Source organism: Gallinula chloropus (assembly GCF_964237585.1).
Source record: "Gallinula chloropus genome assembly, chromosome: 4".
In the NCBI taxonomy this organism is placed as follows: Eukaryota; Metazoa; Chordata; class Aves; order Gruiformes; family Rallidae; genus Gallinula; species Gallinula chloropus.
In genome coordinates this window covers 24,002,521-24,030,463 of record NC_140088.1, presented here as the reverse complement: position 1 = coordinate 24,030,463, position 27,943 = coordinate 24,002,521, and the positions used below count along the sequence as shown (strand labels likewise).

General features: G+C 44.7%; 1 protein-coding gene across 1 annotated transcript in view; it reads left to right on the top strand.

Annotated features, from left to right (window-relative positions):
* The window catches only part of PTPRJ (protein tyrosine phosphatase receptor type J), a gene marked incomplete at its 5' end in the record, with an annotated part of 75,193 nt that overhangs the window by 39,524 nt on the left and 7,726 nt on the right, over window positions 1–27,943 (top strand). The window contains 12 exons of the mRNA XM_084263125.1: window positions 8,078–8,096; window positions 9,185–9,352; window positions 10,112–10,378; window positions 16,202–16,468; window positions 17,141–17,407; window positions 18,528–18,794; window positions 19,964–20,230; window positions 21,138–21,404; window positions 23,073–23,360; window positions 23,602–23,736; window positions 26,878–27,088; window positions 27,237–27,355. Coding sequence (XP_084119251.1) covers window positions 8,078–8,096; window positions 9,185–9,352; window positions 10,112–10,378; window positions 16,202–16,468; window positions 17,141–17,407; window positions 18,528–18,794; window positions 19,964–20,230; window positions 21,138–21,404; window positions 23,073–23,360; window positions 23,602–23,736; window positions 26,878–27,088; window positions 27,237–27,355 — 2,542 coding nt within the window. The remainder of the gene's footprint in view (window positions 1–8,077; window positions 8,097–9,184; window positions 9,353–10,111; window positions 10,379–16,201; window positions 16,469–17,140; window positions 17,408–18,527; window positions 18,795–19,963; window positions 20,231–21,137; window positions 21,405–23,072; window positions 23,361–23,601; window positions 23,737–26,877; window positions 27,089–27,236; window positions 27,356–27,943) is intronic.

The following is a 27,943-nucleotide window of genomic DNA, read 5'->3' as shown; positions in this document are numbered from 1 at the left end:
ATTAAATGGGCTGACAGTTGCGGGCAAACCTCAAAGGGTGAGTGTCACACCCCCCCAACCCCCCACCCCCCACCACATGTGAAAACACTATATGGAAAAACATTGTTTGTTGAATCAGATTGGTTTTGTTTGTGATAAGCTGATCCTTACAGATCAGCCAGGTGGCTGACTTATTTTAGAGTTGGAAAATATCTTTTTGCTCTGAGGCAATTTGCATTTGTTTTGAAGAAGTTGATCAAATGCCACTTTGCTTTTAGGGTCCATCAAAAAATGCAGATTCAGTACAAAACGGTGCAGCAGAAGGTGTGAGATGCAGTAAATGAGTGCTGTGAAGAAATTATAAGGTCCAGCCTGTAATTTATTGTATAAAATTTCCTTCCCTTGTGACAGGTTTGTGATGCTTGAACTTGCACCAAGCCTGCCTCGGGCATCTCGGCATGGTGTCATTAGCTCCCACGATCTGCATCTGAACCAGCGTTTACATCTACATCCACCCTTCACGCTCTAGCCTGGATATCCTTGGCCTTGTACTTTCTAGAATACGTCAACTTTTACGGGAATTCAGGCATGTTTCGCTGCTGTTAGTCACTCTGCATGAAGTTTGATGGTTTTACTGGGGCCTCTAGTGGTCTCGACACTGCATTACCAAACCGGAGCCGCTGTCTGGGGATGATGAGGAAGGATTACTTGCCTTCCTCACTTTGGGTAGATTTATCCAGGTATGGGGCAAGGGCCGTGCAGTACAGATGATTTGTTTGGATTCCAGTGGAGTGTCTTACGTGGAGTTAGAACTGAATGTGCTGCAAGAGCATAAATAAATAGTAATAAACAGTAACGGAGCGTGAAGGAGGAGATGAAGGTTAGCCTGGGAGGTCTCCGTGTCAGGCAGTGGTCACAGGCTGGTTTCTCCCAGCTATGTGCCTCATTGCTTTTTAAATTAGGAAGTTCAGGACTCTGGTAAGGGCAAAAAGATAAACTGTCCTAGGAAAATTGCAGAAGTAAGGCAGGAAACAAGAAGTCTTTCATGCACTACCATCAAGACTGCCACAATAAAAAGGATTTTCTGTCTAAGACAGTTTTGAATTCTCTGAGAGCAAGCTGAAAGCTTTTCACAGACCGTGGTTCTCCTGCCCCCAGACAGGGTGTCATAGATCAAAAATTTGGTCTTTATTTACAATATAAATCATCTTTCTTGATGTTGTATTTGAGCTTTTGTGTAATTTTTAAAATCTCTTTACAACTATTTTTACTTGGAAAACTCTCAAACGAAACCCAGTTCCTTGTTGTTCTCCTTGAAAAATATCTTTTAACTCTTCCCTGAGCAAGGACTGGGTAAAATCTGAAGTTGGCTTGCTCGGGAAAGTGAAGTCTGCGTGAGATGAGGAACTTGGGAGTCCCGCTTGCTCTCGGCTACGCAGATCTGAAACAGGGCCTGCCAGGACATGCCCCTCATTTTCATGACTGTGCTGTGAAGGCCAGGCGGCTGCTGGCTCTCGTGTGCATTTTCCATGTTGCCTGGGTGGCCAGCTCTGCTGAGTGGGGGACCATTGTGTCATTGCCACAGAGTCTTTCTTTTTTTTCTTCTTTTTCTTTCTTTTTTTTTTTTTTTTTTCATTGTATCCTCTTCCAGGGTGTGCCTAAGTAATGACTCAGAGTGAAAAAATAGTGCTGTTCGGCTACATGCAGGAATGCGCCTCGTTCACATAAATTAAAGGTTGGTGCTTGCTTAGTTTTGAAAGAAAGTGACTGGCAGTGTTAACTAAAAGTTCTTATTAAAAGAAGAGGTTTTCCAATTCAGGCACTGCTCTTTACGTACCCAGCTACAGTTCCACTGATGTCGGTATGATGTGCGGTTCAAGTAGGATAATAATTTGGGTTTTAGTAAGTAGTTGTTTTAAATATTACTCATTGCCATTGTCAAGTAAGCACACTGTTCTCTGTGTAAACTCCTTCAGCAGGATTGTCTCTGAAGAGACATTACATGTAAGATTTACTGGGTTGTGTGAATTATCTAAGCTCGTTGAAACTTCTCAGCCTGTCTCCAGGATGAAGTTTTGTTGTTTCCTTCTCAGTTGGAAGATTGCAGGATGGTTGGAGCAATGCTACTCAACTGTGAGGTGGTTTGAGGTGCTTTGCTGCCTGTAGTTGATTGGTAGCTGCACGTTTGGGGGAAAGGGAGAATGATTATTACTGGGTTGCATGGGAAGGGTTTAAACTGGTGTTTGATGTGGAAGCCGTTGGAAAGAAGTCTAATGGTGCTTCCTAGTGTCAGTGGTGAGAGAGATGGTGTTTTAGTGTCTGGGCCTACTGTCAGCTAGCCTATTTGCTACCAAAAGTCTGTGCTTCTTGGTCGTTGGTATTTGTGGTGTTTGTTTGTTCTGTATGTGCAAAGAAAGGTGAATAGCTTCCTTGTACCAAACCACAGGGAAACTTACCTGAGAAACTGGGACTGAGGAAAGGGAAACTGATATATGTACAATTCAGATGAGACCCATCCCATATTTTTCTCTTTAGTTTGAATAAGGTGCCCATAAAACTACTCATTTGTAGGCTAGCTGTCTGAGGAGCAGATACAGGTAAAACTTGGAGAAAAATCAGGTGAGGAAGGAAGAGCTTTCTCCAGTATGTTTTGCCACAGGTTTTCATTTGGTGTCTTATTTTGGCTTTCCTGTGAGGCTTTGTCTTCCACGGCATTTTTAGTTCACTTGAGATGCTGCACAAACTATAATTTCCTCATCTGTGTTCATAAAAGCCAATGGAAAAAATGATATTTGGTCTCTCTTTGGAGAAAAGCTTGCTTCAGGGAAGACAAAATTTAGAAATGTCAAGGGTAAAATATAAATACATGCAAAATGGAAATAGTCTTTCCTTTTTCACCGAACTGCACGATAGCTCAAAATAGCCTGCGCACAGTTGTGTATAGCTGTCAACTGCTTTAGGGTTGTGCATAGCTTCCTAATACAATGTCATGCCCAAAGAGGGTCCAGCCCTACTCAATTAATAGCAAACACCAGCTCATGTTTCTTCTGGTTCTGGATCTCCATCTGGTCCCATGCAGTCTCATGAGCAGAGCTGTTTATTTAGGGTTAAAAGAGGAGAAGACTCCAAAAACTTAGTGCGCTACTTCTAATATTAGAGCTTTTTTCTCCCTCAGGGTAAACCCACTTAAACCAAACATTCTGTGGATGGGCCAAGAGTGCCTGCCTAAGATACCAGAGGGAAAACATGTGGAGCTGACCCTTACTGTGGCATATTTTCGGTTTTTCATTGGAAGTAAATGTGTCCTGTTATTGAGATCATCTAGAGTTAATTTGAATCAAACCTGTTGTGAGTTCGAGTTTAAATTAATTTAGCAGAGTAAATATACACTGGAAAAGGGGGGAATAAAACACAACCAAATAAAAAAAAACCCTTTATGCTCCCAGTGAAGTGGGGAGATGTGCCCAGCTGGAATAGCAAATCCTGGAAAATCAGCAAATATTGGAAAGCTGTATCACTCTGTTGGTGTGATACCTGGGCAATCCCACCCGTGTTATTGTGGGGCTTCCCAGTGGCGTTCCATGGCTTAACTTTCACTTTCTTTATGTGACCTTGAATCAAACCTTTCTGTGGGAATGCTTTCTGAATAAGCCTTTGCCAAGTATGAAATATCAGAGGTGACAGGGTGATCTGCAAGTGGCTGAGTTACTGTGCCTTTGCTGGTTGATGTTTGTTGGCTGAACAGTGATGGCTGATACCATCAGCAAAGCAAAGCCTGGAGGCTTAAAACCGTCCTGATGCCTGCAGTCTGGTGGCTTGTCCTTAAGCTCATAGTTATGGATGTAGGACAACTAATGGTAGGTGGACATAGCAGGAAAAAAATACTAAGGAAGTGAGGCCAGGGTTACTGGGGCAGTGAATTTAATCATGCAGTGCTTTTGTGAAAGGCTGTTAAAGAACTGGGAGACCACTGTGTTAGCTTGGTGGTATTTTTGTGAAGCTCCTCCAAACCTGAGAGGATGGGTGGGTGGAGAAGATATGAAGGTCTACATGTGAAAGACTGTTAGGTTTGAGAGGGGATGATTAATTTCCTGGCTTTTTGCATCTGAGTCACAAGACACACACTGGTGAGCGTGCAAGAAATGGTAACCAGCAGCCTCAAGTAGTGTTCTCGGAATTTGTGGCTAAGGGTGTGTTTTGGTTAGGATTTTTTGGTTTGCTCACTTTGACTGTTTAGCTAGCTTCTTAACCTCATATTTGCATGAACCAAGCCATGTTGTTTGTTTTGTAAACTGGAGCACCCTAGGCAGGTGGGCTGCTTTTGACAAGGGTTTCCCCCCCTTTCTCCAGTAATGCTGACTTAGAGGACACAGTTTGGCAGCAGAACCAAGCTGATCTAAAGTCTTGTGGCCAGCAGAAGGGGAGACATTACTGTCTTCCCTGTTGCTAACTAGGGCCTGTGGCTCCCTGATGCATGTGTACAGCAGGTACATTTTAAATCCTGCTCCAAAAATATCTTAATATTAGACTAAGTCTTGTGAAATATCAGTGGAACTTGGGCTTCTCAGTCACTTTGTATTTTTGAAGATCGTTTTCTGCAGCACATCTTATTTCTTCCTTGGTAAGATTACCTGGGAGACTAATAATAATAATAATAATAAAAACACTTCAATTAGGAGACCCACTGTATAACTGAGGAGGATGGAGCCTAATCTGGCACTACAATCTCCTGGTCAATAAACTGTACATGTAAAGAGCATAGGATAGGCTTTGCATGATTGCAGATGAATTATTCAGCTCCCCTGGAATGTAGAGTCTTTGATCAGGCTTGAAACGTGGCTGTGACACATGAGGAGATTCATTTGCCGTAGCTGATGACAGTAATGAGTTGTGTGTACGCATCTCTCCTGTTGATCAGTTCAGATGTCCAGTGTTTTGGATTTTTCTGTCTTTTCTTGATCTGTTGATTATTTTTGTGAGGAGGGGATGCACCACCCCTACCTCAGTTTCCAGGGTGTTGGTTTAAAAAAATGCTCAACTCTATACACAAATAATGTGGATACGTGTCATTGAAAAGCAAAGCAAAACCAGCAGGGATCCTGACCTGCTGGATGGAAACACAAGGAGAATCAGGTGTTCAGCACAAATATCCTCTGAAATAATCAACAAATGTTTTGTATAAATAGCATCTCCTTAAGTAGCAACATAAGACCGGAGAGCAGTTTGGTTGATGGCTTGTGTGGAAACACGCAGCACGGACTGACCGAGTCAGGCGGGCTGGCGCTCGGCAATGGGGTCCTTTGTTCTGTGTGGGTTTGTGTTTCGGGAGGAGCCCTGCATGGTTGGGATGCATGGTTGTGGTTTCTGAATTTGGTTTATACCTGGGCAGTCGGGGGGTATTTCCAAAGTGTGTGATAACCAAAAGCAAATAAAATGATGGGAAACGCCTTAGTCATCATGTGGCAGGAGTTACAGCACAACTTTCCTTTTGCTCTTTGAGCATCATTAACAAAACCCACACGTGCCAGTGCAGCTTAAAAGTAATTTGCTGTTAGATCAGATGGTGGTAGGTAAAAGAGGATTCATTGTGCTTCTTGTTTGAGGTGGCAGGGAAGAAATGGGGAGGCGAGAAGCAGGGGTACTGGTGACATGGTAGCAGCATACCTTTTACTCAGTCATACATATCTGTTGTTCCTGTTGCTCAGGAAAGATGAGGTGCCCCTCAACTCAAAAACTGGGGAGAAGGACCTGACTTTGTCATTTTCAGACAGTTTTAAAGAAAAGAAAGTAGTTGAAGGACAAGTTGTGAATGATGTCAGGCTCTTGCTGTTTTGTCTGTAGGGCTGCAGAATCACGGGAACTTACTCCCTTGGTATTTCTTGGGGGTTTTGTTTGGTTGGGTTTTTTTGGATGGGTGGGGTGTTTGTTGGGGTTTTGGGGTGGTCCCCTCCCCCCCATTTCTTATTAAACAAGCATCTTTTTTTTGCTTTGCTTTTAAATTGCCCTGTTCTTCAGGGAATCTCACCTCTTGTTCATCATGAAGCAGCTGTTTCCACATAGCTTAGCACTTCTACTCCAAACGCTGCACTGTAGCGTTTTCCTGCCTTGAGTGGCTTTTTCCTTTGTAGTATCTTCTTCCTTGGCTGTTTGTTTGTGAAAGAATACAGAAGGGCTCTTGACCCGAGTGCAGATGAACGTTTCCTCACTTCCTAATAGTCTCTTGGTTTGGCTGGGCTCTCAAATATTCAGAAAGGTTGAGGAGGAACCTCACACTTGAACGTAGGACAACTGTGTCCCAAGTAATGCCATTTATGTGCTGTCAGTAGGGCTATGCTAGAGAAGACCAGGTGTTGGTTAGTTCTTTAATGGTTACAGATGCTCTTTTGCTTAAGAAGTATGCCCAAACCTTTCTTGCTGTGGCACCAAGACTGTCACAAGCTGAGAGGGGGTCAGTCTGCTTGATACTGGCTTATGCTGCCTTTCTGCTTCCTGTAAAGCTGGAGGGGTTGCTTCCAGTGGTGCTTATAGCCAGCTAGCCTGCCTCCTCTTTGTGGAGAGTGCTTTTTGTAGTCTCTTATATGGAGAAAAAGGTGATGTAATGGTGTCTTCTTGCTACTTTTTGAGGGTTTGTCTGCTTGGGCCCATGGCTGTAATGTGAGGGGACTACTGCTGATGGAGTTACTTGTGGCACCAGCAACGTGAGAGTGGAGGGTGTGAGTGATTTGGAATTCAAGCTTTGTGTTGGGCTGTTGTGATACAGCTGCTTATTTTGAATTAGCTTGTGGAATTCCAGAAACAGCTAAGAAAATGGGGTGGAAAGAAAATGAGATCGTTTCAAGTGCTTTAGATAAATGTATCGACCTCTGCAAGCAGCAAGCTTGGTGCTTTGTGTGGGTAAGGCACCATCTGGCACAAAGCTAAACTGGATTGTCAAGGACTAGCCCTTCTGCAGGTGATGTTAGAGCAGCCAGGGGTGGTGACTACCTCTGTCTGCACCCACCATAATGCCAAAAATAGCCCAGGGGTGCCGGGGCAGTAACGTCCCATGCCTGCAGGCCTCCCTGGCACAAGGCACTGTGACCTATGGATCTCCAGCACCACACCAGGTACCTGCCGGTCCTTGGGACACAGACCTCTGCATGCTTGTTTCCTTTTTGCCTTGTGTAGCTCTGAGGTGAATACTTGTCTTTAATCCCGATACACTTGCTGCAGGGATCTGTTTGTTACATGACAAAAGTGGCTGCTTCCGAGTTGGCGTCACCCGGCTACCAGAGTCTTGGGAAATCACAGCTGTCCTCTTGAGCATCTCCAGACCTCTGTCTGGGGCTTTCGTTTCACTCCAGGAGCATTTTGTGCAGCCATCTGGAGGGAGATGAAGAATGTGATTTACAGGCCGGTTGGCACCGAGCAGGAAGGGAAAGGGTTTATTTGGAAGCAAAGCGTGGAGCTGTAAGACTGAAAAGACATTGTCAAAGCAAAGCTCCGGTGTGCTTGTCGGTATCACTTCCTAGCAAAGCAGCTTCAGGTTGCAGTTAAATGGCAACTGCTGGTACTTTCTGATAGACCAGATGGATTTCAGAATATGTATTAAGCCTTTTGGACTTTGGATATAACAAGTTTGTTTCAGAAAATGCAAAATAATATTTTGTGAGAATAACAACGGCAATGGGATGAAAGGAAAAATCTTACGGATAAAAAAAGCCTTAATTCATGTCTGTTGGTTTTTTGTTGGATGGTGTTGAAGGTGCTAACTAAATTGTAGGGTGTGTTTTAAAATTTACAATGCAAAAAAAAATCAGCATATGTTATACAAGCTGGCTGTGTGACAAAATAAACGGATTAAAAAAGTTAATTGTAACTAACATTTTGCCAACATGCTTATAGAGGGGGTTCTCTAGTAGTTTGGTATGCTTTTTGTCAGTAGATGTCTCTTTTTCAAGTTGAAAAGTTTGGAGTGCAACAATAGGCTGTGATTTTTGTTTTGTTTTGTTTTTTTAAACTGATTTCCCCTCATGTCTTAATGAAACCAATCCTTATTTTATTTTAGCTTTCAGTAGTTTGGAAGTTTTAATTTCTATTACTTATTTTTGTTTTCCAGGTCAGATGTACAATTGTCTGTAAGTACCATTCTGTTGCTCAATTACATTTTTTTAATATAACTCTCATTATGTTTATTTTAAGAAATTTTTAACAGTATCATCCAAATATTAAAAAACCAAAAAACCAAAAAAACAACTTGCTGAAAAGAGTTTTTAGAAATAGTTTTCCAAATTGTAAACTTATTTTAGTGACTGCAGTTCCCTCAATGCATTCAAAGATATTTAAAGAAATAAATGTACACTTTAATCCCTTTGTTTTTGAGTTTGTGAAGCGCTCTGGTAAAATCAAGCATAGATATAACGTACTTAGGAAGACAGGAAAATATACTTAAAGGCAATACAAAACACAGCCCCCCCCCCCCCCCCCCCAAAAAAAAAACCCAAAACAACCAACCAAAAAAAAAACCCAAACCAGACACGTAAAGTGATGCTTTAAAGATTTTCTGAAGTGAGTACTGCAGTTGCAGTATGTGCCAAGGTGACAAATGAAGCAAAAATTTCTGAAAGTACTTGCAGGTGAGTTCTACCTTAACGCTGAACATGAGACTTGCATGCGTTAGCCATTGCACTTTAGGGTCTGAATCAACTCTCCCCACACTTTGGGCTGCACTAATCAACCTAAAGCTTTTTTCAGTAGATGTACCATGTCTCCCCCTTTCTGGTGGGAACACACTGCCTGAATATGAGAACTCTTTCACTCATATGTTGAGGGGAAGAGCCAAAATTGCTATGCCAGGTTAAGTCAAGCAGCTAGCTTCAGATAGTCTGTGAGAAGAATACACACATAGAGCGTGACCGCGCGTTTGTTCTGTTCTTTGAAAACAAAACTGCACAGAAAAAAGAGCAGATCGGGGCAGCTCTCACACAAACCATGAGTAGAGGTGCATGGCTGAAATACTGTGGCAGTCTCTTAACTTCTGTCAGACAACTTGATTTCAATTAAAAGGGGTAAAACCAGGAAGTGTGTGGAGAAATCTCTGTAGGAGAACAAAGTGGGGAAACAGACTGTGAGTCTATACACGGTATCAGTAGATGACTATGCTTTTGCAAGTGGGAAACCCAGAAGTTTTGCCAAGATACCTATTGCTTTGTATTCTTTCTTTCAGGCACTGGGAATTGCACCTCAAAAAATTTAATAGCAGAAACAGGAACCAGTGGTAACGATAACTTATCAGTTGACTCTGCTAGTGAGAACAAAACCTATGGAGGTGGAGAATCATCTGGGGATGTGTCACTGTCCTACAGGGCAATGAGTGCTTGGAACACTGTCACCCGTAAGTGGTTTGGAATGTGACTGGGATGTGAATATTCAAGGTGGTTTGTGCTTTTATGTTGCGTTAGCATTTTAAGTCCAAACTCCAGTCCGGAGTCCAAAAAGGCTTTGCAGGGGTGTGGATCCAACCGCTTCACCAGAGTGGAGAATGAGCCAAAGAAATGTTATCTGCACAGCTGACTGGGAGTGCAGTTTAATGCTGCAGTTGTCACGTGGCCTAGAAATAGTTTTATCACTGACTTGGGCTCCCTTCCCTTTTTTACAGCTTTTTGTTACAGCTGCAACTCTTCAAACATACTTTGACACATAGATTTGAAATACAGTCAGAAAACACCTGAAGTGCTCTACCTAGTATGAAGGGGAGAGCTGTGTGAATCTTGCAGCTAGAAAGCCTGTTCTCTGTGGGATAGCCAGCTTAGCAAAAAAAATAACAGCAAGCTCAGTGTTCCAGTCTGTTTCAGCACCTGGCATGAAGTTGACAGCTGAGGCAGGCTGGTAATCACTGCCACACCTAGACAGTTTTACTCCTTGACATGAAATGAAACTAGAGGAGTTAAAGGGAGAGTACACTGCAGTCAGCAAGCAGATTTTGCAACATGAAAGGATGGCTTGATTATTTCCCCACGCTGACTACTGTTTTATAGAAACCTGTTATTTAGGCAGGGTGGGCAGGATAGTGCTTTATGTGCTTGGCAGCAAATATTCTTGCAGGTTAAAAGTTTGGGGTTTTTAATTTATTTGTTTTCCTTGCCTTTTACAGGGTCTAGCCCAGTTCTTGATCTCAAGGCAGAGTACATTGGTGAGACTTCCATCAACTTAACATGGGTGGTGAACAACACAGCTTCCAGCTCCTACACGTACAGGATAGAGGTTGAAAATGGTCCCTCTGTTAAGAACGTGACGTCCAGTCTCACTGAAGTGGAAATTACTGAGCTAATCCCTGGGACAATGTACAATTTCACAGTATTTGCAAGACCAGTCAACACTATGAGTGAAGAGGAAGGATTGTCAATAAGCCTGTATACAAGTAAGGAACTGCTGGTGCCTCTCAATTGCAAGTAAGCTTGCAGTTTGAATTAAACAGCCCTGTGTTTTAACCCTGGGTTTCCAGCTTAGCAGTATCTTTTACTGCAGTGACACTTGGCTGCATGAACCTGAAGAGATGCAGTGCTGCTACAGAAGCGCTGCTTGGCTACAAGTAATTTTCATTCTGTGTGGAATAGGGAGTAATGTGTGTGTGGCTCTTTATTTCTTTGTCATGACAAATTATTGTTTTGTCTGTCATAGAATGAGGTAGGTTGGTCATCTAGTCCAACCTTCCTGCAGTAAGCAGGGACACCCTTAATATAGAATTATAGAATGAATTTCTGTTCTTTCACAGAGCCCAGCCTGTTTCTTGATCTCAAGGCTGAATATGCTGGGGCTGACATAGTTTAACATGGACAGCAAGTGACAGTGCTTCCAACTCTTATGTATATAGGATAGAGGTTATAAATGGTATCTCTATTACAAACCTGACATGTAGGGTCACCAAAACTGAAATCAGTGAGTTAATCCCTGGGACAATGTACAATTTCACAGTATTTGCAGTAATAAATGGTGTTCAGACAGAAGGGGGAGGGGAGTATCCATAAGCCTTTGTGCAAGTGAGTCTCAGTTTCTTGCAGCCCTGTTCTGTTGGGAAGCTCAAGGCTCTACCTACCTCTCTGAGGGTTGAAATAGAAGACTATTGTGTATAGATACGATGTTTTAGTCCTGGAGCCTAATCTGTGCTGTCTATTAAGCATGGGGTCTTAATGTTTGAAAGAAACTTATACCTGCTCTAAAAAAAAAAAAAAAAAAAGAAAAGAGGCAAAACCAGACAAACAAAATCCACTTTCCTTCCCCTCTGTCCTCATCTCCTTGTATCTCTTTAGAATCATAGAATAAAATGGTCTGGGTTGGAAGGGACCCCAAGGGTCATAGAGTTCCAAACCCCTGCCACAGGCAGGGCCACCAGCCTCCAGCCTGGATCTACACAAGGTTGCCCAGGGCCCCATCCAACCTGGCCTTGAACACCTCCAGGGATGGGGCATCCACCACCTCTCTGAGCAGCCTGTTCCAGCACCTTGCCACTCTCTCCGTAAAAAACTTCCCCCTTGGTGAAGCTGTGCTGGCTGTCCCAGACCACTCGCTCATCCCTCATGTGCTCCAACGTGTCATCCAGGCGGATCTGTTCCATGATCTTCCCAGGCACAGAGGTGAGGCTCACCAGCCTGTAATTCCCTGGGTCTTCCTTGCTCCCTTTCTTATAAATGGGAGTGACATGACCTTTTTTCCAGTCCCCAGGGACCTCTCCTGACAGCCACAACTTCTCAAATATGATGGAGAGCAGCTCAGCAACCACATCAGCAGCTCCTTCAGGACCCTGGGATGCGTGTCATCTGGCCCCATAGACTTGTAGACATTCAGTCTCATGAGGCAGTCACGGACTTGCTCTGCTCTTACAGTGGGGGAGGATTTACTCCCCCAGTTCCCACCTAGATGTCCAGGGATGCAAAGTTCTGGGATTTGAGAATTATGAGAATCCTGGCTGCCAGAGAAGACTGAGGCAAAGAACTCATTCAGTACCTCAGCCTTCTCCACATCGGTTGTAGCCAATTCTCCTTTCTCATTTACCAAGGGGGGTACGTTCTCTTTGGCCTGTCTCTTCTGGCCAATGGACCTGTAAATCCCTTCTTGTTGTTTTTAACATCCCTCGCCAAGTTCAGTTCCACCTGTGCCTTGGCTTTCCTGATCCCGTCTCTGCAAGTCCGAACAGCATCCCTGTATTCTTTCCAGGCAACGCACCCTTGTTTCCAGAATTTGTACTTGCCTTTCTTTTCCTTCAGTTTGACCAGCAGGTCCTTGCCTAGCCATGCTGGCCTCCTGCCCCTCCTGCCCACTTTCTTATTCAGAGGGACAGAGAGCTCTTGAGCTCTCAGAAAGGCATCCTTAAAGAGTAGCCAACTCTCCTCAACATTTCTGTCTCTAAGGACCACCTCCCAGGGGATCTTGGCCAACAATTCCTTAAACAGCCTAAAGTTTGCGCTCCTAAAGTTCAGGGTCCTGATCCCACTCTTCACCAGGCCCACATTCCTCAAGATCACAAACTCCACCAGGGCATGGTCGCTGCAGCCCAGGCTGTTTATGATCTTAACACCTTTAATGATCTCCCCCACATTGGTGAGCACCAGGTCCAGCAACGCATCACCTCTGGTCAGTCTGTCCAATACCTGAACCAGACAGCTGTCATCCACGGACTCCAGGAGTATCCTGGACCTCTTGCAGCTCACTGTGTGGTTTTCCCAGCAGATGTCCGGGTGGTTGAAGTCCCCCATCAAGATGAGTGCCTGTGACCGCGATGCCTCCTGCAGCTGAAGGAGGAAGGCCTAGTCAGTAGTCTCCCTTTGATCAGGTGGCCTGTAGTAGACCCCTATCACCAGCTGTCCTTTATTAGTCCCATCCCTAATTCTGACCCACAGGCTCTCAGCCTGCTCCTGACCACTTCTGAGAGAGCTCCTCACAGTCTACTTTTTAACATAGAGGGCAACTCCACCACCCTTCCTTCCTAGCCTATCCCTTCTAATAAGGTGATACCCTTCTACAGGGGTATTCCAGCTGTGGGAATCATCCCACCATGTTTCCATGATTGCAACTAGATCATAATTTTCCAGTGACATCACGGTTTCCAATTCCTCCTGCTTATTACCCATGCTGTGCATGTTGGTGTAAAGACACTTCAACTGGGCTTTCTGACTCACTACCTTTTTTGAGGAGCCCTCCCTCAAACCTCTGGGAGGCATCTGAAGTTTTCCCTCACTGCTTCCTAGAGGGGCATTAGAAGGTTCCGGAATTGGGGTCAGCAATAATGCCTCTTCTGAGGAGTCCCCAGAAGTTCCTATGGGACACTTCAGGGATATTTCCCTACAATCTTGTAGAATTTCAGCATCCCCAAGCTCTTCTCTATCTCGTTGAATTTGACCCTCTTCCACCTTTGAATCTAGTATAAAGCTAGAGGCTACTTGCTCTACCCTAGCAAGCCTCATTGTATCCCCTTCCCCCTTCCTACCTAGTTTAAAGCCCTGTCAGTGAGGCTTGCCAGCTCTTGAGCTAGGATTCTTTTTCCTCTTGGAGACTGGTGATGCCCGTCTGCAGCCATCAGACCAGGTGCTGAGCAAACCGCCCCGTGACTGAAAAACCCAAAGTTCCTGAGGCGGCACCAGCCCCTCAGCCACATTCCCATTTATGTGGGAAATACACTACTTCTGAAGGACTCAGGAAACCAATGAGAAACTGGGCCCTCCTAGACTTGCTATACGTGAATAGAGAGGGACTTGAGGAAGATGTGTCCGTCTTGGGTCATGAAATGGTGGAATTTAAAATTTTCAGTGGAATAAGACAAAAAAAGACAGCAGAGTTGCTATCCTGGACTTCAAGTGAGACAACGTAAAGCTGTTAAGGGAGTATTTAGCAGGGTACTCTAGGAATCTGCTTTTGAGGGCTTAGGAGCCCACGAGTACTGGACAGGTTTTAAGAACCACCTTTTAAAAACACAGGAGCAGGCAATTCCACTGTGATGTGAGTCAAGTGAATCAGAAGACCAGCTTGGCTGAACAAGGAAATCTTCATGGAGCTGAAGAGGCAAACGAAGTTCTATGATCTCTGGAAGGAAGGTCAGGCTTTACAGGAAGATTACAGAGCTGTAGTTCATATGTGCAGGTCAGAAGACACAAGATTAAAATTCAGTTAGAGTGTAAACTAGCCTGTAGTGTGTCAGACAAGAAGAAAAGGCTTTTTCAAGTCTGTTAATAGCAAGAGGTGCTCCAAAGAAAACATTGGACTGATATTTGTTGAAGGTGGTCACCTGTACTAATAGGGATGAAGACAAAGCAGAAGCATTCAGTGCTTTTTTTGCTTCAATATTTAACATGGTTAGACCTTCAGCTGCGTGGTCCTTGGAGTCAGAGGTCCATGACTACAGGAACAGTGGCTTTCAGTTTGTGGACACTGAAATTTAAGGGACCGGCTGCGTCAGCTGAATGTTCACAAGTCCATGGAGCCTGATAGTATTCATTCCAGAGTACTGAAGGAGCTAGCAGATGTTATGGCAGGGCCTCTCATGATCATCTACTGAAGATCTTGGGAGCCTGAGGAGGTCCCTTCTGACTGGAAGTTAGCCGGTGTTCCCAATTTACAAGAAGGGTATTTAGAAGCTATGGGAAACTACAGGCCTGTTAGTCTAACATCAGTTCCTGGAAAAATTTTGGAAGTCACCATACTGGGTACAATTGAAAGGCATTTAAAGAATAATGCTATTATCAGGTTCACAGAGGGAAAGTCCTGCTCTACTCATTTGATATCCTATTATAGGGTTGCCCACCTAGTTGATGAAGGGAAGATGGTCGATGTAGTTTTTCTGGATTTTGGTAAGGCTTTTGATACTGTCCCTCACAGCATCCTTCTGACAAGTTGTCCAGTGGTGGGACGAGCAGATTCACAGCGCACTGGTTGAAGAATTGACTGAAGAGCAGGGGTCAGAGGGTTGTAGTGAATAGGGCTACATCTGGCCAGCAACCAGTCACCAGGGGTGTTCCTCAGGGTTCAGTTCTTGAGCCAGCTCTGTTCAAAATATTTATCAACGACCTGGATTCAGAGTTGAATGCACTAGTAGCAAGTTTGCTGATGATACCAAGCTGGATGGTGCTGTTGACTCTCCTGAGGGACAAGAGCCCTTGCAGAGGGGTCTATCCAGATTGGAGCATTGGGCATTGATCAATGGGATAAAATTTAGCAAGTGCAAATGCCACATTGTGTGTCTGGGACAGAGTAAGACAGAGTAAGGCTTGAGCATACGCTGGGAGAGGAGGCTGGAGAGCACCCTTGCAGAAAGGGGTCTGGGGGTGCTGGGCACAGCAGCTCCATACGCATCAGCAGAGTGCCCTGGTAGCCAAGAGGGCACGTGGCATCCTGGGGTGTGTCAAGAGAGGGGATTCTCCCACTGTATTCAGCGTTGGTGTGGCCTCACCGTGGGTACTGTGTGCAGTTGTGGGCCCTGCAATGTAAGGAGGATGTGAAGGTCCTTGAATGCACCCAGAGGAGAACAACAAAGCTGGGGAAAGGGCTGGAAGGAATGTCCTGTGAGTAGCGGCTGAGGACTCTGAGTTTGTCTAGTTTGGAGAAAAGGAGGCTGAGGGGAGACCTCCTGGCTCTATAGCTTCCTGAGGTGGGGACATGAAGTGGGAGGTGCTAAGCCCTTATCCCTGGGATCCAGTGACAGGACTCATTGCAAATAATTCAAAGCTGCAGCAGGGGAGGTTCAGACTGGACATTAGGAAGCATTTCAGAGGGTGGTCAAACACTGGAACAGGCTTCCCTGAGAGATGATCAATGCCCCAAGCATTTTTACAATGCCTCTAGTAATAATGTTTTAACTTCTGGTCAGGTAGTTGGACTAGATGATCACTGTAGGTCCCTTCCAACTGAGAGTATGCTGCTATGTGCTTCTATGTGCTCTTCTTTCCTGCCAAACTGCACTAGATTCCCAGATGAAACCCTGGGAGTCCTACTGGGATAATGACCTCTACTTCTGCTTTGGAGTGACAAATTGGGGGAGAATCCCACTCAGAATGACTCCACTTCAGTTCTCTCTTAGCTGCCCACTGATGCAAAAGCCTCCAGGAACATCTGGGGCTGCTGCTGCGATGCTCTTGCACTCTGAATGATGAGTGATGAGAAGAGAGTGAAGTAGCAGTGTGCCCGTGTGTCTTCTGTCCATGTATGTGAGCAGATGTTCTTGCAGGCTGACAGATGGTTGTCTTGCCTTCCACAGGGCCCAGCCCAGTTCTCGATCTCAAGGCAGAGTACGTTGGTGAGACTTCCATCAACTTAACGTGGGTGGTGAATGACACAGCTTCCAGCTCCTACACGTACAGGATAGAGGTTGACAATGGTTCCCCTGTTAAGAACGTGACGTCCAGTCTCACTGAAGTGGAAATTACTGAGTTAATCCCTGGGACAATGTACAATTTCACAGTATTTGCAGTAGCGGCTGATGGTCAGACAGAAGGAGAAGGAGTGTCCACAATGCTTTATACAAGTAAGTCACAGTTTCTTGTAGCCTTGTTTGGGTGGTCTGTGTTTTGTTGTGCAGCACAGGGCTCTGCCTACCTGTCTGGGGGTTGAAATAAAATTGAAGGCTGTCTTGGGCTTGCTGTTAAGAATGGGGTGTTAATGTAGAAGAAGCATCACAGCCCTGGTTTTTTTGTGGTCTTTTTATGTAGGGTTTTTTTTTTGGGTGGGGGAATGGGGGGGTGCTGTGTGTTTGTTGGTTTGGGTTTTTTAAATCAAACCTCCTACAATCCCCCTATGCCAAACAAAAAAATTACCCCCATAAAAGCCAAAAACCAAATGTACAAAACAAGAAAACCTCTTTCCTTCATACTTCCATCATACTCACCTCTTTCCTGCCCACCTCTCTATGGATTCCCAAGGAAAGCCCTGGGAGGGTTGGAACACTGGTGACCTCTACTTCTGCTTTGGAGTGACAAATTGGGGGAGAATCCCACTCAGAATGACTCCAGTTCTCTCTTAGCTGCCCACTGATGCAAAAGCCTCTAGGAACATCTGGGGATGCTGTTGGGATGCTCCGGCACTCTGAACAATGAGTGATGAGAAGAGAGTGAAGTAGCAGTGTGCCCGTGTGTCTTCTGTCCATGTATGTGAGTGGATGTTCTTGCAGGCTGACAGATTGTTGTCTTGCCTTCCACAGGGCCCAGACCAGTTTTCGATCTCAAGGCAGAGTACGTTGGTGAGACTTCCATCAACTTAACATGGATGGTGACCGACACAGCTTCCAGCTCCTACACGTACAGGATAGAGGTTGAAAATGGTCCCTCTGTTAAGAACGTGACGTCCAGTCTCACTGAAGTGGAAATTACTGAGTTAATCCCTGGGACAATGTACAATTTCACAGTATTTGCAGTAGCAGCTGATGGTCAGACTGAAGGAGAAGGAGTGTCAATAAGCCAGTATACAAGTAAGGAAATTCTGCCTTTCACTTGGAAGTAAACATGGAGTTTATACTAAACTGCACCCTTTTTTACTTTAGGTTTCCAACTTTGTACAGTTTCTTATTGTAATGTTGCTTTGCTCCAGCTGCCTATAAGCACGAGAACTAAGTGGTCTGTGGTGGAAGGGAAAACGAATAAGTTTGTATGTGTCTGTGCATGCACTGCCTGTAAAGCAGTTACTTCATCAGCCTGGCTCCTCAGAAGTATGTAAAGATCTAGCTGCTACAACAGCATGACTTTCTGTAGAGTTGAGAGATAAGTAGACCCTCTACAATGTGTGTTATCACATCTTCTACCAAAGTACGTGGTATGCATGTACATGGTTGCCAGGATCATAGACCCTTTTTGAAGATTGATGTGAGTTCTTTGCACAGTCCCTGGCCTGGGGTTCCTGTGGGCTGTGACAGTGCCTAGGGCCACATTGTTGAATGCAGTGCCGTTTTTGTCAGCTTTGCACCATGGCATCTCTTTCTCAGATCTGAGGGACAGATGGGGGAATGTCCTTTTTTGTGTCTAGCTTGGGAGGGGAAAGGGAACAGGTAATATATCCCTACAAAGCAATTAGAAATAGTATGTCTTGGAGATACCACTGAGTAGATGAGCTTGTCTAAGCTGCCAGAGGTGAATCATGTCTTCCTAATGTTGCTGCTGAATGAGGTTTGCAGATATAGCTCCCCAGGGTGGATCAGCTGTTGGACCTGCTCAAGGAGCCTGTTTCCTTCTCCTGATGTTGAGGAGAGGCTGGACTGAAGGGCTGAGACTGAGACTCGTCAGTGCAATTTTGGGTTAATGGACCATGAACACCCTGCACTCTTCTTCCTTCTCTGATTTCCATCTGTTTGCCTGGAAAACCACCGTGGAAACATAATTTTAACATGTGACGTGAAATACAGAAAAAGTCCCCCAGTAGTCATGTGGCCTTTCCACAGAAGCTCTAGCACGAGTGTCTAAAGCTGGGCATTGATACTGTAGAAGTGCTGCTTGGCTACACATAACACCCATTCTATATCGAATAGGGAAATGTGGCTGTGGCACTGCTTTCTTTATTTCTCTGTCTTAGAAAGATTGTTGTCTTGCCTTTTACAGGACCCAGCCCAGTTCTCGATCTCAAGGCAGAGCACATTGGTGTGACTGCTGTCAACTTAATGTGGGTGGTGAACGACACAGCTTCCAGCTCCTACACGTACAGGATAGAGGTTGAAAATGGTTCCTCTATTATGAACCTGAAGTCCAGTCTCACTGAAGTGGAAATTACTGAGTTAATCCCTGGGAGGATGTACAATTTCACAGTATTTGCAGTAGCAGCTGATGGTCAGACTGAAGGAGAAGGAGTGTCCATAATGCTTGATATAAGTAAGTCACAGTTTCTTGCAGCTTTGTTCTGGAGGTCTGTGTTTTGCTGTGCAGCACAGGGCTCTACCTACTGGCCTGAGGGTTTAGATTTAATACTGCTCCAGGCAGAAGTGATATTTTGGTGCTGGAGCTGGCCAGTCTGCCAAGCATGGGATGTTAAACTACAGAAGCAGCATTGCCCTGATAGAAAGCTGTTGGTGAAGTGTGTCCCCACGGCTGGCAAAATTCAGAGGGAATTTTTCCCTTAGAACCTCTGTCTTCTAAATTTGGGAAAGCAGGATGGTTTCTTTTCCTAGAGGATGGGGGACTGAGACCCTTATTTTAAGGGATCTCACACAGAGCATGTTGCACCAGGGGAACCTTTGTGATTTATGGGTTCATAGGGGCCATCAGGTTGTAGCAGGAGAGTGAGATTTAGGCAGCATTAGTTCAGGAGAACTGCTTTGGCTATCCAGCACCAAAAAGGTGCTGGGCATCAAAAGTCTAGACATACGGTGTTGGAGGGACTGTTTTGGAGTTGGCCTGCAAGGCTGTAGCCCAGCCTGGTCATTCCACAGGGTGCACTTGAAAGGAAACAGATACCTGTTCTTGTAATTTTGTGTTGTCCTGAAATATATGAGTGTTTCTACATTCCCAGTTGATTCCCGAAAGTCTCTCCTGTGCTGCCTGACTTTAGTGCCTAGTTGTCTTGTTATGAAGATGGTGTCTCTGCAATGAGAGTGAGCTCAGGGCATAACAGTTTGAGGAAGAGCAGGGTGCATGGGTCATCACCTCTGTTCCTCTTCCAGTGATATCGGATGTTCCTTACCTTTTGCTGTGCACAGATACACCACCATCTTACCCCTGTACACTTTTCTCTTTCCTGCCCACCTCTCCAGTTTCCCAAGGAAAGCCCTGGGAGGGCTGGCACAGTGATGACCTCTACTTCTGCTTTGGAGTGACAAAGTGGGTAGAATCCCCCTCAGAATGACTCCGCATCAGTTCTCTCTTAGCTGCCCACTGATGCAAAAGCCTCCAGGAACATCTGGAGCTGCTGTTGGGATGCTTCTGCACTCTGAACAATGAGTGATGTGAAGAGAGTGAAGTAGCAGTGTGCCCGTGTGTCTTCTGTCCATGTATGTGAGCAGATGTTCTTGCAGGCTGACAAATTGTTGTCTTACCTTCCACAGGGCCCAGCCCAGTTCTCAATCTCAAGGCAGAGTACATCGGTGAGACTTCCATCAACTTAACATGGATGGTGACTGACACAGCTTCCAGCTCCTACACGTACAGGATAGAGGTTGACAATGGTTCCCCTGTTAAGAACGTGACATCCAGTCTCACTGAAGTGGAAATTACCGAGTTAATCCCTGGGACAAGGTACAATTTCACAGTATTTGCAGTAGCAGCTGATGGTCAGACAGAAGGAGAAGGAGTGTCCACAGTGCTTTATACAAGTAAGTCACAGTTTCTTGTAGCCTTGTTCGGGTGGTCTGTGTTTTGCTGTGCAGCACAGGGCTCTGCCTACCTGCCTGGGGGTTGAAATTTAATATTGTTGCAGGCAGAGTTGCTGTGCATTGCCTACCTGCAGTTAGGGAGGTTTGTGTGGAAGAGACAATGCCTTCATTTTAAGAACAACACAAAACAATGCCCCTCAGAAGCAGCGGTTATGAAGGTGGTTACCAACACTTGCGACACAGTGAAGGGCATCTTCCCATGAACCTGCCTCCCTGGCCTGCAAGTTGTGTAGGCAGTCCTGTTGCTTTTGCTTCATGAATGATGGTGGCCTCAGATCCTTATTTTAAAGGGCCCACACACAGCGTGTTGTGTCCAGGGAACTGTTGTGATCTGGAGGCCTATGGCTGCCATTGAGCTTCAGCAGGAGGGTAAGCTTTAGGCAGCATGAGCTCAGGGCATGAGGGGTGGCAAAGGAGCGTGGTGACTGAGTCATTATCTCTGTTCCTTCTCCAGTGATACCTGATGTCCCTTACCTTTTGGTGTGCACAGCTACACCACCATCTTCTTTGCCTGTGTCCCCCTGCCACCCTCTGTCTTTCCTGTGCACCTGTCTATATTTGCAAGAAAAACCCTGGGAGTGCTGCCACAGTGGTGACCTCTGCTTCGTTTTTTGAATGTGAAAGGAAGTTGAATTGCTATTGAGATGCCTCTTTCTTAGTTCTCTCTTAGCTGCCCACAGATGCAAATGCCTCCAGGAACATCTGGGGATGTTGTTGGGATGCTCCTGCACTCTGAACAATGTGTGATGTGAAGAGAGTGAAGTAGCAGTCTGCCCATGTGTCTTCTGTCCATGTATGTGAGTGGACGTTCTTGCAGGCTGACAGATGGTTGTCTTGCCTTCCACAGGGCCCAGACCAGTTCTTGATCTCAAGGCAGAGTACGTTGGTGAGACTTCCATCAACTTAACGTGGGTGGTGAATGACACAGCTTCCAGCTCCTACACGTACAGGATAGAGGTTGAAAATGGTCTCTCTGTTATTAACCTGACGTCCAGTCTCACTGAAGTGGAAATTACTGAGTTAATCCCTGGGACAATGTACAATTTCACAGTATTTGCAGTAGCAGCTGATGGTCAGACAGAAGGAGAAGGAGTGTCCACAGTGCTTTATACAAGTAAGTCACAGTTTCTTGTAGCCTTGTTCGGTTGGTCTGTGTTTTACTGTGCCTACCTGCTTAGGGGTTGAAATACAATAGTGTTTCAGACAGAAGTGCTGCACCCAATCTACCTTAGTGTGTGGGAGGGTTTTTTGCCTTCTCCTCTTTGTGGATTAGGCTCTTGGGCCATTATTTTGAAGGGCTCCCATGCAGAGTGCATTGTGTGCCTGGGGGAATTCCCCTGTTGGAGGAGCCTGTGATGGCAGCTAGACTGTGGGCAGCACTGTGCTGTGTGGTGCTCAGCCACACTCTGCTGCTCTACAGCGAAGTGGAGAAGGTTGAGGTGCTCCTGGTTTCCCCATGCTAGGCATTGTGACCGTTCTTCTCCTGTGTTGTGAATATGAGCTTTTGTGCCCTTTCCTTTGCTTTGTCCTGTTTTAACTGAGGTGAAGTAAATTTGGCCCAGAGCTGCTCAGTGAGGTTTCCAGAGGTGCCCCAGGATGAACCAGTTTGGAGGCTCTGGGACTGTGAAAGTGCTGCTTGGCTACTCCTAATGCTTAGTCCATTCAAAGCATGGTAGTGTTACTGTGCCTCTGCTTTTTCTGTTACTGCATGCAAACACTTGTCACTGACTCTCACAGAGCCCAGCTCCACCTTCCATATCCAAGCAGAGTATGCTGGTCTCTGATTTTTCTCATGGAGCACACATGATCTAGCTGCACCTCCAGGATACATATCCAAAGCCATGGTTGCTCTGCTAGAAACCAGACCTCTGCTGTCACCAGAGCTGTTATTACAGATATAAGCCCTGGACCTTCTATAATGGCATTGTACTTGTAGGAGGAGCTGTCAGTGTTTCTGAAGGAAAGGAAGCATTCATAGAAAGCATTAAAAATAAGTCCCAGTCACTCACATCTATCTCTTAGTAAAATCTCTTTCTTCTGGTATGCAATTCTGCTTTTCCTCAGCTTCTTAAAGTACTGTACGGACCCCTTTAAATAGCAAAATAATGTAATCTCTTAGCCTTTCACCACAAAGTACCAGATACTTTATCAAGGGAGGAAGTAAATTTGCTGTGTGTTACAGAGAGATGAGTGTTTTGGTCCTGAAGGCCAAGTTTTCTAAGATGTTTAATGTAGTGGGACCTCTCTTCTCAGTGTTACGATAACTTGTGCAGTACCTTTTGGTGGCGGGTTGTAAGATTGTGGTCTGTATGTTTGTCCTTCCTGACTCTCACACGAACTGACGTGTAGTTGCTGCACTTAAGGATGGCTCCTGCTGCACTCTTCATGCAGGGAGCTTCCATTCTTTTTTGTATTTGGTGGCCACTGAGAGTTCTACATAATTATAGAGGAAGTTAGTGCCAATCTGCACACTCAAAATGTTCTTAGGGTAGCATGTTCAGTGGTTGAACAGCACTTTGTCAAGATCAGCAAAGTTTTCAGATACTCAACCTCAATTTTCTCTGCAAACCTGTCTGCAGAGGAGTTAGCACAGCAGTCTGCATATGTAGTGTGCTAAATACTTCCTCATAGGGCAGCAAGTCCTTGTAGGCAGTTTCATCTTTTTTTAAAGTGGGAAGGAATACTGATCTTTTACTGATGTTTATACACAGAACTTAGGAGTAGTCAGCTTTTTCTATTTACTACAACACTTGATTTCTTACTCCTTTTTTTTCCTTCCCAGCTCCTGCTGTAGTGAGTTCATTTCGGTGCGAGGCAGTGGCCAAGCAGCCTTTCCTAGTGCTGAAGTGGGAATGTCCATCTGGGAAAAATTCTGGCTTCAGAATTGGAATATGTAATGATACGTGTGAAAACGATCAGTTGGCTCCACCCTGCATGACAGAAGGCTCAGAGGAAACCTTCAGAACACCACTTCTAAAGTATTTCCACACCTATAATATTACTATTGAAACTCTTTCAGATACTTCTAAAAGCCCTCCAGTGCTGAGCATATGTACTACCAGCATTACAGGTAAGCATTAAGATATTCATAGGGCCAAAATGTTAACTTCATGTGATTGGAGAATACCAAACGTGATGTGCTGTACATCATAAGCCTACAGATTATGGATAAAACACTGCGCTCATGCAAATCTAAGGTGACACACAATGAATATGTGTTACATGAGCAGCATTAGTATTACAACATTTTCTTGTTTGGAAAACTTTTCTTTATCAGTCACTAAGGTATTCTAAAATGTTTCTGCCTATAGACCCACCTTCTCCAAGCACAGGTCCTTTAGTCAAGGCGATCAGTCACAGCTCCTTGTCTGTTGAATTCTCTGATTTTGACTCAGTGAATGGACCATTAAAAGCCTATGCAGTAATGATCACCACAGAAGAACAAGGTAAGGTGTTACGATATTATCTTATGTGAAACAAATTATCAGACAGCGTTGTGTCTTAAGCTCTAAATAGGTGTTAAACAGATAAAGGAAAGACTGACTTAGTGTTTTCAATTGCCTTTGAAAAATTGAGAGGCAATACCTTGCTTGCTTGAAGTTGGATCACTCCTTTTCAGAAAGCCACTGTTGTCACTTAACCTTTTCCAACCTGACTTATCCTTGTACATAAGTCTCATGTATTGCCACAGTGCTGGTGCTGTCTTCATTTGCTAGTGATTGTAGCAAATCTGGGCTGCAGATGCATATTGGTGGCTCATGTCCAGTACTTGTGGATGAGAAGCTGGACGTGAGCCACCAATGTGCATCTGCAGCCCAGAAGGCCAACTGCATCCTGAGCTGCATCAAAAAAAGTGTGGCCAGCAGATTGAAAGAGGTGATTTTGCCCCTCTGCTCTGCTCTGGTGAGACCTCACCTGGAGTACTGTGTCCAGCTTTGGAGCCCTCAATGCAAGGAGGACATGGACCTGTTGGAATGCGTCCAGAGGAGGGTCACAAAAATGATCAAAGGGCTGAATCACCTCTCCTGTGAAGACAGCCCGAGAGAGTTGTGCTTGTTCAGCTTAGAGAAGAGAAGGCTCCAGGGGGACCTTACAGTGGCCTTCCAGTACCTGAAAGGTGCCTGTAAGAAAGCTTGGGAAGAGCTGTTCACAAGGACATGTAGCAGTAGGCTGAGGGGTAATGGTAACTTGAAAAGGGGAGATTTAGGTTGGTTATTAGGAAAAAGTTCTTCAATATGAGGGTGGTGGATCACTGGGACAGGTTGCCCAGAGATGTAGCAGAGGCCCCATCCCTAGAGATATTCAAGGTCAGGCTTGATGTGGTTCTGAGCAACCTGATCTAGTAAAGATGTCTCTGTTACTGCAGAGGGGTTGGACTAGATGACCTCTAAAGGTCCCTTCCAACCATATACATTCTGTGATTCTGTGATTCCTGCCACAAGATAGTGCAGTGTCCTTTGTCTTTTTTTTTCTCCTCAGAATAAATGCCATGGCTACTAGTATAAGCAGCTTTGGAATGTCGGATCTTTTTCCCTCTCCATTCTTCAGCTGGAAGTTATCTACAGTAAAATCTTAAATTAAAAAAAAAAAGTTTTCACTGGTGAATGTCTAGAGATAAATAATAAAATTAAGAAACTTAACTTTAGCTTTGCTCTGTAGGTTCTAGGTGAACTTCTTTTTATTTCTGCCAATGTACCAGAAGAATAAAACAGCTGATGGAGATAGTTTCCCCCAAAAGGGATTTGACATTCAGGTTTATTCTTCATCTTAACCCTGGGAATTCATCTTGCAGCAGTTTGACTATAGATATTTTTCAGTGGATTTTCATACAATATATGTCCAAGAAATGACTCCGCATCTGTGTATATACATATATATATATATAAAATACTTATAAAGTAGTACATCAGTGCAGAAAATTTCTATTTTTTACATGCCTACTCAGCTGCCCCAGAGTTACTGATTAGAATGTCCATCATTAAGATCATACAAGCTCGTCTTGTACCTTCAGTGAGTCCTGTTTTAGTCTCAGTGAGATTCATTGTGGTGTTCTGTGTGGTTCTGCTTGCAAGGTATTCAAGAGAGGACCTTCAAGATGTGATTGAGAGAAATAAGTTCTCCTTTATTTATAATACAGAATCATAAAATGATTTTTAGTTGGAAAGACCTTGAAGATCATCAAGTCAAACTGTTAACCTAGCATTGCTGAGTCCACCGATATAGAGTCCAAGTGTAGGAGCAGAAAACCATCCTTGGGGCCACACATTGCTTCAGCTTTCTAGTGTTGAAATAGCATTAGTGTCTTTGAGATGTGTGTGTCATTACCTTTAGGATAGGCAGAGGGGACTTTATTCAGTTGTCTGAGCAGTGGTGTCTAAAGAAGTTTGAAATGTTCTAGGGTGATATCCAGGACATCCACAAAGAGCTGCAGATACAACCTGGGATGTACATCCTTTTGGACTTCAAACTTGAGACTGGTCAGGATATATGACATCTCTCAAATAGTACTGAGGCAACTGGGTGAACAGCAACCTCAGCTGCCTTTAATGTAACCAAACCAGTGCTTTAGAAGAGCTGTCTTGCACCCTGTTCCTGTCCAGTTAAAGTTGACAGGAGCTTTGCTGCTGGTGGCACTGAGCCACCAGCTCACTGCTGGCAGATCAAATTTATCTACACAACTGTAGAAAATGTTTTAGAGCTATCCCACCTTTTAGAGCACCTGCAAGGCTTCTTTCTACAGGGAATGATGTACTAAATCTGCTTTTAGAAGGAGCTTTTAGCTCTTTTGAAAGAGCTCTCTACCCTTTGTCAACGGAGAGCAGTGCATGCGGACCTCAGTCTGTCATGGTTTTAGCCCCAGCCAGCAGCCTAGCACCCTCCTCCCTCCCAAGCAGAATGGGGAAGCAAGTCAGAGGGAAAAGGTAAAATTCTTGGGTTGGGATAAGAGCAGTTTACTGGGACAGCAAAAGAAGGGAAAATAACAATAGTACTCATAACAATACACAAAATAGGTGATACACAATGCAGTTTCCAGACCTCATGACTGGACGGTCGGCCCAAGCTAAGACCATCCCAGAGCCGCCCCTCTCCTGACTAGCCAGTGGAAAGTACCTTGTTCATCTCTTAGGGCATAGGTGTGAGACTTTTTGTAAGGCATAGCAAGGAAGTGTAGGCCAGGACAAGTTCAATGTCACCCTGAATGAGGCTTGATGCTGTTTGGGTAGCACAATGTTACCAAATACCAGCTGACTTTTTCTACTCTCTGTTGTGCTCACTGTATACGATAGTTGACAGAGTGCATGCATACCTTTACACAGCAGCTCTGCTACACATGGTACAAGTAAAACCAAAAGGAGGTTAAAACAAATAATACAGGGGAGTAGGGAGGTACTTTGGTAACTTGTACTGCAGTCGAAGAGATTTCTCAGGTTGTCTGTTGCACTCAGTCTTTCAAGTCGGGCAGTATTCTTGGAGTAATGACAGCTGAGGTCACTGTGATGCACTGTGTTACCAACTCAGCTGCTGCGCCCATTGACACAAAATCAGTGAATGATGTATACCAATTATATCCTTGTTTTTTCCTGAAGATTGTCAGTCTTTGAAGTTAAAATTGAACAACACATACAAAGATTTCAAGAAGATGATGACAGTCACCTATGTAACATATGTCATGAAGGTAGAGCAGCCAAAATCACCTTCTCTCCATTCTCAGAATCATACAAACATCGTTGATGTTGGCAATGGAAGCAAAACATACAGTTATGAAAATGGACCATTGATTCCACTTCGTTCGTACAGGTATTTATCTCAAACTTCTGTTTGGTTCATTTTGCTGCAGCTGAAATCTAAAAGATCATCTAATGAAAAGATTACAGGTCTTGCTTCAGGCTGTTAGAACCATGTAATGTACCTGATTTGTTTTCTTTTTCTTCTCCTTTATCAACAGAGCAAGTGTTGCAGGCTTCACCGACATAACCTTTACTACAGCTGAGATCATTGTGGGGGAGGATAGTTACGTATCGTTTTCGCCCTGTTCTGAGGCGGTTTTACTACCCCAGGATCCAGGTACAGTTCATGTCAAATAAAGGACTGCTGGCTCAGAACATACACAGTGTATGGAGACTCCTTAATTATGCCAAGTTTCATAATAGCTAAACAAACTGTTGTGGTTTAGTTTGGCAGGTAGCTAAAACCACTGCACAGCAATTAGCTCACTCACCCTGACAGTGGGGTGAGGGAGAGAATTGGGGGAAAAATAGTAAAAGGGGGAGGGGGCGAGGTGTTGAGATAAAGGCAGTTTAATATGACAGAAAAGGAAGAGGAGGCCACAAATGACAATGATAAAAGAATATACAAAACAAGTCATGCACAGGACATGGCTCACAACCCACAGATCACCAGTACCCAGCTAGTTCCCAAGCTATGGTACCAGCCCCTGTCCAGCTTCCCCCAAGTTGTATATGAAGCGTGGCTGGTTTGGATTAGCTGTCCTGGCCATCTTCCCTCCAGGCTTCTTGTGCACCTCCAGCCTCCTCACTGGTGGGGTGGAGTGAGAAGCCAAGAAGGCCTTGACTTGATGTAAATATTGCCTTGCCATAACGAGAATATCAGTGTGTATTCAACGTTATTCTCATCCTAAATCCAAAACACAGC